Below are 14,436 nucleotides of genomic sequence, written 5' to 3'. Positions count from 1 at the left end.
GATATACATATATTTATTACTTAATCATGATATACATATATATTACTTAATCATGATATACATATATATTACTTAATCATGATATACATATATATTACTTAATCATGATATACATATATATTACTTAGTCATGATATACATATATATATTACTTAATCATGATATACATATATATTACTTAATCATGATATACATATATATTACTTAGTCATGATATACATATATATATTACTTAATCATGATATACATATATATTACTTAATCATGATATACATATATATTACTTAATCATGATATACATATATATTACTTAGTCATGATATACATATATATATATTACTTAATCATGATATACATATATATATTACTTAGTCATGATATACATATATATATTACTTATATATATTACTTAGTCATGATATACATATATATATTACTTATATATATTACTTAATCATGATATACATATATATTACTTAGTCATGATATACATATATATATATTACTTAGTCATGATATACATATATATATTACTTATATATATTACTTAATCATGATATACATATATATTACTTAGTCATGATATACATATATAGATTACTTAATCATGATATACATATATATTACTTAGTCATGATATACATATATATATTACTTATATATATTACTTAATCATGATATACATATATATTACTTAATCATGATATACATATATATTACTTAGTCATGATATACATATATATATTACTTAATCATGATATACATATATATTACTTAGTCATGATATACATATATATATTACTTATATATATTACTTAATCATGATATACATATATATTACTTAGTCATGATATACATATATATATATTACTTAGTCATGATATACATATATATATTACTTAATAATGATATACATATATATATTACTTAATCATGATATACATATATATATTACTTAATCATGATATCTAAATTATTTGTAGTAAACAGATGAAGATATTTAAAGTACTTCATGTTAACGGTTTCCAGCTTGAAAATCTGGTTTTGTTTCTATGTTTAACAATTCGTACGCAGCAAGCGACGAACAAAACGTAGCTTCTTAGCGGATAATGCGTCCAGTCTGAATCCAACGCTGTATGGCTAGCGTCGTTTCACACTTTAGGACCGGCTGTGATTGCGACGGTAAAAGCCCACTACGCGATCAGACAAGAGTCAGTGGTTTCTGCTTTGGCGTTTTATAACGCAAAGCAACTATGCTATCTACGCCTTCAGATTTAAGAACCGTCATGTAAAGACGATTCCTCGTATGGCTGATCATACGCGACAATTCGAAAATGAACGATAAATGATTTACAGTTCGTGAACAACACCCTGAGTACAGAGTATTTAGATTTGTATTAACATAAATTATACAGCGGAAACACGCAGTCAAGCTTGCCCTCTATCGGCAGTTACTAGCAGTAACTTAGCAGTAAAGAATTTAAACGACAAATGTGTTATTATACCGTTAGTTGGCAGTCCAGAAAGAACAGATTTTATGACCATGATACAATATAAAACATTAAATACATGAATTATTCGCTCGAGTGTCTCCCTGAGTTGCACTGAAATCGTCACAAATTGGCTGTCATAATATGTCGGCCATTCCTGTTGTTAATAAGTTGGCTGTCACGAAGTGACACTCATTTTTTATTCACAAATTGGCTTTCCTGGTGTGACACTCACACCTGTTATTCTGATTTTTGTTTGTTTGCTTTCGAGTTTCGCGCAAAGCTACACGAGGACTACTTACGCTAGTCGCCCATAATTTAGTAATGAAAAACTAGAGGAAAGGCAGCTAGTCGTCACCAGCCTCCGCCAACTCTTGGGCTACTCTTATACTAATTAATAGTGTGATTTACCTTCACTTTATAACATCTCCACGGCTGAAAAGGGTGAGCATTTTGATATAAAGGAGATTCGAACCCTCGACCCTTAGATTGCGTGTCAAGCACCCTAACAATCTCCCATGCCCGGCCTATTGTGGCCTTTTAAAGCAAACATTTCGACCGTAGGTGATAGCTACAGCAAGTAGGTTTAATGTTTCCAGTGACATGAATGTAACCAGATTGTGAGTATATCGATCGAAAGGCAGGCTTTAACATTGTTTGAGTAAAAAAGCTTGGTCATATGTACAATACCCGCGCAAAGAAGGAAAGGTATTTAGAGATTTGAATATATCTTTAGACTTTGTTTCATACTAAATAAACCTAGTTTATTTTTAACTTCTTATCCTGTGGTTGATTGTTCTATCTTCTAAGTTCTAAATAGTACCTTATTTCGACTTTTCTTTAATTCTGATAAAATGTCTACAAAAACAAAATAATCCATTCCCCTTTTATTGAACATAAAATTTGGTCTATTGGTTTAGTTTACTTTCTTTAAATAAAAGTTTGATGAATGTTATTACGTTCCATTTCCACAGGATACAAAAATCATTGTTTACCGCAGTGAGTGTTGTTACATCCCGTTTATATAGAAAATAAAAATCATTGTTTACTGCAGTGAGTGTTGTTACATCCCGTTTATATAGAAAATAAAAATCATTGTTTACCGCAGTGAGTGTTGTTACATCCCGTTTATATAGAAAATAAAAATCATTGTTTACTGCAGTGAGTGCTGTTACATCCCGTTTATATAGAAAATAAAAATCATTGTTTACTGCAATGAGTGTTGTTACATCACGTTTATATAGAAAAATAAAAATCATTGTTTACTGCAGTGAGTGTTGTTACATCCCGTTTATATAGAAAATAAAAATCATTGTTTACAGCAGTGAATGCTATTACGTTCCGTTTCCATATGAAAAAAAAAATTGTAAACAGAGGTGAATGTAATTACATTCCATTTCCACAGGATATAAAAATTATTAGTTACAGCGGTGAATGTTGTTACGTTCCGTTTTTACATGAAACAAATCATTGTTTACAGCGGTGAATGTTGTTACATTCCGTTCATACAGAAAACAAAAATCATTGTTTGCAAGAACTATATAGAAAACAACGATGTGCCGAAATTATATAAAATCAATGACATCTCGAATCGTTATAAGGCTTATGATGTTTTCCATGAAACAGAAAACTGTGGCTTTTAAAGTATAAAAATTCTATTACTCTTGTGACATGATTTTGTCAATTTTAACTTGAAAATGAAATTTTATTAACACGAAATAACAAAACATCACAACTGAAGCCAATCTACAAGATGTGAGATGTGATAATAAATCTTTATTTTCCTTTTACATGAAACAAAATATAATCAGTTATTTTATATTATATTATATTAATATAATATATTAATTATAATTATATTATCAGTCAGTTATATTAGATTTCCAACTCTTTAGTACTGTGTTTGTAGGTTTTAGTATTGTGTCTAGTATCGTGTTTAGTACTGTGTTTGTAGGTTTTAGTATTGTGTTTAGTACTGTGTTTGTAGGTTTTAGTATTGTGTCTAGTATTATGTTTAGTTCTGTGTTCGTAGGTTTTAGTATTGTGTCAAGTATCGTGTTTAGTACTCTGTTTGTAGGTTTTAGTATTGTGTCAAGTATCGTGTTTAGTACTCTGTTTGTAGGTTTTAGTATTGTGTCTAGTATCGTGTTTAGTACTCTGTTTGTAGGTTTTAGTATTGTGTCAAGTATCGTGTTTAGTACTCTGTTTGTAGGTTTTAGTATTGTGTCAAGTATCGTGTTTAGTACTCTGTTTGTAGGTTTTAGTATTGTGTCTAGTATCGTGTTTGGTACTGTGTTTGTAGGTTTTAGTATTGTGTCTAGTATCACGTTTAGTACTGTGTTTGTAGGTTTTAGTATTGTGTCTAGTATCATGTTTAGTACTGTGTTTGTAGGTTTTAGTATTGTGTCTAGTATCATGTTTAGTACTGTGATTGTAGATTTTAGTATTGTGTCTAGTATCGTGTTTAGTTCTGTGTTCGTAGGTTTTAGTATTGTGTCAAGTATCGTGTTTAGTACTGTGTTTGTAGGTTTTAGTATTGTGTCTAGTATCGTGTTTAGTACTGTGTTTGTAGGTTTTAGTATTGTGTCTAGTATCGTGTTTAGTACTGTGTTTGTAGGTTTTAGTATTGTGTCTAGTATCGTGTTTAGTACTGTGTTTGTAGGTTTTAGGGTTGTGTCTAGTATCGTGTTTAGTACTGTGTTTGTAGGTTTTAGTATTGTGTCTAGTATCGTGTTTAGTACTGTGTTTGTAGGTTTTAGTATTGTGTCTAGTATTCAAACACTGACTTTAAGAAGTATTATCATGAACCGACGAAGAGGGAATGGGAGATTTATAGTTTATTTCAGAAAGTCACAGCCCTCTAGTGAGCTTTATGTAACAACTTTCATATATAAAACTCTACATAAGAGAAAGAGAATATAATTGAATTTTTAAATGATAAGTAAGACCTTTATAGTAATTTATTTATCATCTTTATATCAAAATTCAGAAGTTTAATAGTGTTATTACAATCTTTAGTCGGCTCGGCATGGCCAGGTGGTTAAAGCACTCGACTCGTAATCCAAGGGTTGCGTGTTCGAATCCCTATCACACTAAACATGTTCGTCCTTTCAGGTGTGAGAGCGTTATAATGGTACGGTTAATCCCACTATTCGTTGTTAAAAGAGTAACTCAAGAGTTGGTGGTGGGTGGTGTTGACTAGCTGCCTTTACTCTAGTTTTACACTGCTAAAGTAGGGACGGCTCGTGCAGATAGCCCTCGTGAAGCTTTGCGCTAAATTCAAAAACAAAACAAACACACAATGTTTAATAACTAACATAATGTCAGATACTATATTTGATCTTTCAACATCTTTAATTCAAAAGTTTTTAACTATCATTTTTTGCAATGAATGAATTAAACTGAGAATTAGGTGGTGCTATTGGACATTTTTATAAGACATTGTATTCGATTGGTTATTGTATATTGAGTAATGTTTACGTTAGATTTATACTATCCACAGTGCAACAGGTATGTGTTGTTTAACTTAAAAAGAATGGTTAAAATATTTTCTTTTGCCTCTAAGAAGGGTGATTCCTGATTTATTTTTGATTATACGATGTAAGAAAGTTTTCTAAAAACTTTAACTTGAAGAAGCAGTGACTGTACATCAACCAGGAGCACTATCTTTTTCCACATTTATAGCACTTACTATATATATCCGTCACGAGCACTCTCTCTCATAAAATGCATAGAAGTTACTACACATTCATCAAAGCACTCTTTCTGTCAAAGTGCATACAGTAATTATAAATCCATCACCAGCACTCTCTCTGCAAACTACATAAGAATAACAATACATCCATCACTATCATTCTCGCTGTCAAATTATATAACAATAACTATACATCCATCACCAGCACTTTCTGTCAAAGCACATAACAATAACTATACATCCATCATCAGCACTTTCTCTGTCAAAGTACTTTACAGTAACTACACGTCCATCATCAGCACTCTCTGGTATATATCAATAACCATACATCCATCACTAGCACTCTTTAATCTGAGATTGTGACAACAATCTTCGTTTTCAGAAGCACAGGAATCACTTAAACCTAATTAGTAATTAGTTACTGATTGTTATAATCTCTAATTGTTCAAATTGTCTCTCGTTTGGTTACCAGTCTATGGATATACAAAGATAACAGTAGTTAAGAACTAATAATAATGTCAGTTATTAATTCGACATATTATAAATTTAAGAAAAACACATCATTTTAAATATTTTATTGGAACTTATTGAAAACATGTCCCCATGTTAAAGAATAAGTTAAAATAATACTGATCTATGAATAATCTCTTTTAATATATGTATCTTAGGAAACGTGTTTTTTTCTCGCAAGATGACGTATTTCTTTTCAATAATGTGGGATGTATGTTTTTGCAGGTTGTTTTTATTATGTATATAACATTTTAAACTGGAAATTTTGAATTACCTACAGTTCATTTTGATCACATTGTATGCAACCTATTTCTATGCCAGACTAATCACCTACGGATTGCGGGATAGAAACCTAGAATCGAACATGCTCATTGTTTCAGCGTTGAAAGTTTTACAATGGTTTGTTTTGTTTTGGAATTTCGCACAAAGCTACACGAGGGCTATCTGTGCTAGCAGTCCCTAATTTAGCAGCGTAAGACTAGAGGGAAGGCAGCTAGTCATCACCACCCACCGCCAACTCTTGGGCTACTCTTTCACTAACGAATAGTAGGATTGACCGTCACGTTATAACGCCCCCACGGCTGAAAGGGCGAGCATGTTTGGTGCGACGCGGATTCGAACCCGCGAACTTCGGATTATGGGACGATGCCTTAACCACCTGGCTGGTGCCGGGCCTACTCTTCCTTATATCGTTAGTCCCATGGGCACAATAAAAACTACATTACTGTCACCCCTTTCAGCCTGGCATGGCCTAGCGCGTTAAGGCGTGCGTCTCGTAATCCGAGGGTCGCGGGTTCGCGCCCGCGTCGCGCCAAACGTGCTCGCCTTCCCAGCCGTGGGGGCGTTATAATGTGACGGTCAATCCCACTATTCGTTGGTAAAAGAGTAGCCCAAGAGTTGGCGGTGGGTGGTGATGACTAGCTGCCTTCTCTCTAGTCTAACATTGCTAAATTAGGGACGGCTAGCACAGATAGCCCTCGAGTAGCTTTGTGCGAAATTCAAAAACAAACAAACAAACAAGTCACCCCTTTCGTTATTTCTCCTGCTCTGTCAGTCATGTCACACATCTGTACTCCAGGGTTACAAGATCTAATTATTTTCTCCACAGATTATTCTATCCGAATGTCGCGTCAAGGAATCACCTATAATTATAACCTCTCTAAGTTCACAATCTGTATCCTTCTCTAGTCCTATTGTTTTTCCTCCGTCCAATAGTTCCCCGTCTATATAAGACAAGGGCTGAAATCTGTTGCTCATTAGAATGTTTAGTTTTGTGCTTAACTACACACAGAAAGACTGGTTATAAAACTGTTTGTATTTCATTAAAGACGGAAACTGAAACTAAGGAAGCCGTTTTGTAGGGTTTGGTTTCTTACACACGATTAAATTATTCCATTTTGTCAAAATACATAACTCTTGCTCATTAAAATATATGTTAAGATATCTCGTAAGTTATATAGAATAGTATAATATAAGATAAAAATCCGTGTATTTACATAACCTACACAGAATAGTTCACTGTAAGACGGAATTCTGTACTTACCTACACAATATTAAATAGTGCACTGTAAGACGGAATTCTGTACTTACGTACACAATATTAAATAGTGCACTGTAAGACGGAATTCTGTACTTACGTACACAACATTAAATAGTGCACTGTAAGACGGAATTCTTGTACTTACGTACACAACATTAAATAGTGCACTGTAAGACGGAATTCTTGTACTTACGTACACAACATTAAATAGTGCACTGTAAGACGGAATTCTTGTACTTACGTACACAACATTAAATAGTGCACTGTAAGACGGAATTCTTGTACTTACGTAAACAACATTAAATAGTGCACTGTAAGACGGAATTCTTGTACTTACGTACACAACATTAAATAGTGCACTGTAAGACGGAATTCTTGTACTTACGTACACATTAAATAGTGCACTGTAAGACGGAATTCTTGTACTTACGTACACAACATTAAATAGTGCACTGTAAGACGGAATTCTTGTACTTACGTACACAACATTAAATAGTGCACTGTAAGACGGAATTCTTGTACTTACGTACACAACATTAAATAGTGCACTGTAAGACGGAATTCTTGTACTTACGTACACAACATTAAATAGTGCACTGTAAGACGGAATTCTTGTACTTACGTACACAACATTAAATAGTGCACTGTAAGACGGAATTCTTGTACTTACGTAAACAACATTAAATAGTGCACTGTAAGACGGAATTCTGTACTTACGTAAACAACATTAAATAGTGCACTGTAAGACGGAATTCTTGTACTACGTACACAACATTAAATTCTGCACTGTAAGACGGAATTCTTGTACTTACGTAAACAACATTAAATAGTGCACTGTAAGACGGAATTCTTGTACTTACGTACACAGCATTAAATTCTGCACTGTAAGACGGAATTCTTGTACTTACGTACACAACATTAAATAGTGCACTGTAAGACGGAATTCTTGTACTTACGTAAACAACATTAAATAGTGCACTGTAAGACGGAATTCTGTACTTACGTAAACAACATTAAATAGTGCACTGTAAGACGGAATTCTTGTACTTACGTACACAACATTAAATTCTGCACTGTAAGACGGAATTCTTGTACTTACGTAAACAACATTAAATAGTGCACTGTAAGACGGAATTCTTGTACTTACGTACACAGCATTAAATTCTGCACTGTAAGACGGAATTCTTGTACTTACGTACACAACATTAAATAGTGCACTGTAAGACGGAATTCTTGTACTTACGTACACAGCATTAAATTCTGCACTGTAAGACGGAATTCTTGTACTTACGTACACAACATTAAATTCTGCACTGTAAGACGGAATTCTTGTACTAACGTACACAACATTAAATAGTGCACTGTAAGACGGAATTCTTGTACTTACGTACACAACATTAAATTCTGCACTGTAAGACGGAATTCTGTACTTACGTACACAACATTAAATTCTGCACTGTAAGACGGAATTCTTGTACTTACGTACACAACATTAAATAATGCACTGTAAGACGGAATTCTGTACTTACGTACACAACATTAAATAGTGCACTGTAAGACAGATTCTGTACTTACGTAAACAACATTAAATTCTGCACTGTAAGACGGAATTCTTGTACTTACGTACACAACATTAAATTCTGCACTGTAAGACGGAATTCTTGTACTTACGTAAACAACATTAAATAGTGCACTGTAAGACGGAATTCTTGTACTTACGTACACAGCATTAAATTCTGCACTGTAAGACGGAATTCTTGTACTAACGTACACAACATTAAATAGTGCACTGTAAGACGGAATTCTTGTACTTACGTACACAACATTAAATTCTGCACTGTAAGACGGAATTCTGTACTTACGTACACAACATTAAATTCTGCACTGTAAGACGGAATTCTTGTACTTACGTACACAACATTAAATAGTGCACTGTAAGACGGAATTCTGTACTTACGTACACAACATTAAATAGTGCACTGTAAGACGGAATTCTGTACTTACGTACACAGCATTAAATTCTGCACTGTAAGACGGAATTCTTGTACTTACGTACACAACATTAAATTCTGCACTGTAAGACGGAATTCTTGTACTAACGTACACAACATTAAATAGTGCACTGTAAGACGGAATTCTTGTACTTACGTACACAACATTAAATTCTGCACTGTAAGACGGAATTCTGTACTTACGTACACAACATTAAATTCTGCACTGTAAGACGGAATTCTTGTACTTACGTACACAACATTAAATAGTGCACTGTAAGACGGAATTCTGTACTTACGTACACAACATTAAATAGTGCACTGTAAGACGGAATTCTGTACTTACGTAAACAACATTAAATTCTGCACTGTAAGACGGAATTCTTGTACTTACGTACACAACATTAATTTCTGCACTGTAAGACGGAATTCTTGTACTTACGTACACAACATTAAATTCTGCACTGTAAGACGGAATTCTTGTACTAACGTACACAACATTAAATAGTGCACTGTAAGACGGAATTCTGTACTTACGTACACAACATTAAATTCTGCACTGTAAGACGGAATTCTTGTACTAACGTACACAACATTAAATAGTGCACTGTAAGACGGAATTCTGTACTTACGTACACAACATTAAATAGTGCACTGTAAGACGGAATTCTGTACTTACGTACATAACATTAAATAGTGCACTGTGAGACGGAATTCTGTATGTACATAAATCACATAGTATAATAAACTGCACAAAGGAATTCGAGTGGTTCAATTTACATTGTGAGAAAATTATTGTTTACATAAATTCTTACACCTGATGCGGTTAGAATTACAATAAAATCATTGTTGTTGTGCTTCGTTACCAAAGACTGACTGCCAATGTTCCTTAGTGCTTTTTAATTGTTAAAGATCAAGTGGTAATACCTTGGTAAGGGATCACATTTATTATACTAAAAGTAACATACCAGTATATGAAACACAAATTTGCACGAGAGGTTATGACCACCATAACAGTCCATTCTAATGACCGTTCTGACATGACTATTTATTATCTTACTAACGGTGTTGGCCAATAAACTTTGTACGTGGATGATTGAATAATGTAATATTTAAGTTGATATGTATAAATCTTTACAATTAATTTTATTTTCTTTATTCCGAAAAGTATTTCTTCAAATAAATCAGTAGCTCGTGAGTTTAAAATAAACCGCTTTATTCGAAGATTGTGTATCTTTATAGCGCATTTACAAAAATATGCATTTTGTATCATAAATATTCCTTAACATCTTGCAGGTAATGCTAGTAACACAAATTTTGTTCCTGGATAGTATGTGTTATTTCTTAATTGCTTATGTTGTAAAAGTACAGAAAATGGTCATTTTTCCCTTCAAACTTTGCTTTTGTGACCTGGATAATGAAATTTAGAAATTAACCTATTTTCTATGTAAAAACGGGCAAATTTGCACATTTTCATTTACATATGGTCTGAATAAAACAACATATGAATTAAGATTTACATGTATTTATACTAAAGTTATACAAAAATATTTATAAGTGAGTAGTTTTTCGAGATTTGCGACTGTAATGTAAATCACTTTCACGTATAAGCCCCCAAATATAGTCTCACATCATGTGTTCGTTATATGCTCCGAGGTCACGAAAGCAAAGTTTGAAGAGAAAAACAGGCCTTTTCCATTTACTTTAGGCATAAGTAATTGGGAAATAACACTTTCTGGCCAGGAACAAGAAAAAGTAAAAATTTTGTTACACAGTGTAATGACTCAATGTGTCTTAATAGTAGTTAAAACGTGGCCTAGAGATAAAAGTATGGGACTAAGTATGTATCGGTGTTGTTTGCTTTGAATTTTGCGCAAAGCTACACTCTGGTACAGCTCTAGCTATCCATAATTTAGCAGTGAAAGACTAGAGGAAAGGTAGTTAGTCATTACCATCCAACCCAGGTGGTTAGGGCGCTCGACTCATTATCCGAGGGTCGCGGGTTCAAATCCCCTTCGCACCAAACATGCTCGCCCTTTCAGCCGTGGGGGCGATATAATAATATGGTCAATCCCACTATTCGTTGGTAAAAGAGTAGCCCAAGAGTTGGCGGTGGGTGGCGATGAGTAGCTGCCTTCCCTCTAGTCTTACACTGCAAAATTAGGGACGGCTAACACAGATAGCCCTCGTGTAGCTTTGCGCGAAATTCCAAGCAAACCAAACCACAGATGCTTCCCTCAAGAAAGTAGGCCTCGATTAACTGGCGAAGCTGTCAGTTTGAACTGTTTCCTGACGCCGGTTTAGTGTATTATATTTTGTAGTTACATAACCATCAATGGATTCACTAAGATGAAAAAGACTCGAGTTGCAGACGTGATTTGAAAACTTCACTAGAAACATCTCGTGCGTTTTTAAAACATCGTATTTTGAAGCTGTGCTATGGAGAGGTCAAACATTGGAGCCAACAGATTTATGTACCAAGCATAATTTTATGAAAAATCACATCGAGTTCTTTAAGCCTACTGCAAATGTTTTAATGAATTTGTAAATTTATGTCTTAGTACCAATGAATTTCAGATCAATCAATTTTTCATACACAGTGAGTACTTTCTAAATTTACTTATGTCCTGTACAACTATGAAGAACAACTTTGTACTTTTATTTTACACGCACTATCGTTTATAGAATTAAAATTGCTATATATATCTTCCTTATACTTTTCAGCGATGCAAAGAGAAACTTGACATCTTGACCGTGTTGGTAATGAACCAGTGGCCTGGGGTCAAATTGCGAGTTACAGAGGGTTGGGACGAAGAGCATAATCATGCGGTCGGATCTCTCCACTACGAAGGACGAGCAGTGGACATCACGACCAGTGATCGCGACAGATCAAAGTACGGCATGTTGGCTCGGCTGGCGGTTGAAGCAGGCTTCGACTGGGTCTACTATGAGTCACGCTCCCACATTCACTGCTCCGTGAAGTCAGGTGAGAGTAAAAACTATTACGAATTAACATGAAAGAATGAAAACTGAGGCCTGGGCCAGATTCAAACTCGAGACTCAGCTACGGTTAAGCCTACTACACTCTGTTAATGGACAAAATAAATGCCTTCTCTCTCTGTTATCAGTCTTAGTTAACAAGGCTCAGTAGCTGTCTTAACTACCTTGATGGATAAATAACCAGAATCTTTAGTACTGATTTCATACTCTAGGTTCAAAGTTACGTTTCTGAAATGTAGAGGTATTTAAAGTGGCACTGCCTTTTTTAATATTAAAAATTAACTGCTAGTGCTACTGAAGGGCAGCTTTCTAAAATATCATACACAAAAACAAAACAGCTTTTGTGTTTGAATACAAAATCTTCCTTCACAGTATCAAGTTTCTTGCTTAGATTTAAGATAGTAGTTTAGTAGCAGGTTTCGTGCCAATGACGTGACAAACTGCCGGGCATGTTCCAGTAATAATATACTCTTCAAAAAAAGAAACGCAAAAGGCAAAGTTTGAGACAAATTGTTAACAAGTTTATTCCGGGTAGTTCTGTATGACATGTGTGAAACTTTGCACATTCACTGCTGAACATCCAAAGTCTGCAAAGGCGAAGTCCACGCTCACTAGCTGAAGTTTAACGTCACTCAACGTCAATAACGAGTATGCCCCCCGTGAGCATCAATAACTGCTTGGCATCTCCTGCCCATGAAAGCGATGAGATGACGAATCACATCCTGTGGAATGGCTGTCCACTCAGTCTGCAAAGCTGCTGCAAGCTGAGGTAGAGTCTGCGGTTGAGGTTGTCACCGTCACAGACGTCGGTCCAACTCGTCCCAAAGATGTTCGATGGGGTTTAAATCTGGTGATCTGGAGGGCCAGGGAAGAACGTTGATGTTGTGGTGTCTCAAGAAGACAGTGGTGAGTCGGGCTGTGTGAAGACGGGCGTTGTCATGTTGAAAAACGTCGTTGACGTTCACCATGATGGGTTGAACATTGGGCCTAAGAATATCGTCGACGTATCGTTGAGCTGTAAGATTCCCTCGAATGTGCAAAAGGTCTGTTCTGGCATTGTAGGCGATGGCAGCCCACATCATGACGCTGCCACCACCAAATCTGTCAACATCCTGCACACAGTTTGCTGCAAAACGTTCACTTTGGCGACGGTAAACACGGGTCCTTCCATCCTGCCTACGAAGCATAAAACGTGATTCATCGCTGAACCAAACATGCCTCCATCGTCGATGAGGCCATACCCGATGTGCCCGAGTCCACTGCAGCCGTGCTTGACGATGTTGTTGGGTGAGGATGACGCCTCTGACTGGACGTCGAGGTCGGATTCCTGCATCTCGTAGACGGTTGCGTACGGCCTGATCGGAAATTCTACGCAGCCCTGGTATGGTTGAGGCAGTAGACGTCGCAGTGGTGGTCCTATCTCGAAGGTGACGTAGCCAGATGTTGCGATCTTGTGCGGGCGTGATCACACGAGGTCTGCCAGATCGTGGACGGTCACGAGTTGAACCATGATGTTGGTGACGATTCCATAGCCTTGTGATGGTGCTTGGGTGGACATTCACAGCTTTAGTAACATCTGATCGAGATTCGCCTGCTTCCAAGTGACCAATGGCGTTGTTGCGTTGAGCTTCAGTCAGTTTTGGCGTAATTGTATTGCGTGTCGGTGGCTTAACACTGAGCTATGGAAACCGAGAACCCGTCACTTTTATAGGGATTTTGCACATGTTGCACTTGCAGAACATGCAGATCTCTCAAACAAATTTATTGGACACGCATGCGTTTTGGCGAAAAATCCGATATTTTTCTCCGTTTTCAAAGTGCACAACTTTTATTGTCATTTTGGTCTGACAATCAGTGCCTTAACACGTGTAACATCACACACTCTGAGCTTGTAACGTTATTACATATATTTCTTTTTAAAATAACAAAAATATTCCTTTTGTGTTTCTTGTTTTGAAGAGTATACGAGGACTGTTCAAAAAATACGCGGACTGACGTCATAAAACAAAATGTACTTTATTTAGAAGTTACAGGTCTGGGACCCCTTCAAAGTACTCTCCTCCCCAACGCATACACTTATCCCAACGGCGTTTCCACTTGTTGAAACAGTCCTGGTACGCCTCTTTTGTAATGTCCTCCAGCTCCTTCGTCGCATTTGCCTTAATCTCGGGAATCTTCTCAAATCTTCTTCCTTTCAAGGGTCTTTTGAGT

General features: G+C 35.6%; 1 protein-coding gene across 1 annotated transcript in view; it reads left to right on the top strand.

Moving 5' to 3' along the window:
* Positions 1-14,436, top strand: part of LOC143237904 (sonic hedgehog protein-like) — a 75,187-nt gene that overhangs the window by 51,214 nt on the left and 9,537 nt on the right. The window contains exon 2 of the mRNA XM_076477641.1: positions 11,950-12,211. Within this exon, the coding sequence (XP_076333756.1) occupies positions 11,950-12,211 (262 nt within the window). The remainder of the gene's footprint in view (positions 1-11,949; positions 12,212-14,436) is intronic.

The sequence above is a fragment of the Tachypleus tridentatus genome, chromosome 13, assembly GCF_004210375.1.
Source record: "Tachypleus tridentatus isolate NWPU-2018 chromosome 13, ASM421037v1, whole genome shotgun sequence".
NCBI classification, from domain to species: Eukaryota; Metazoa; Arthropoda; class Merostomata; order Xiphosura; family Limulidae; genus Tachypleus; species Tachypleus tridentatus.
Note: the sequence above shows the minus strand (reverse complement) of the source record. Positions and strands in the feature narration are given on the sequence as shown.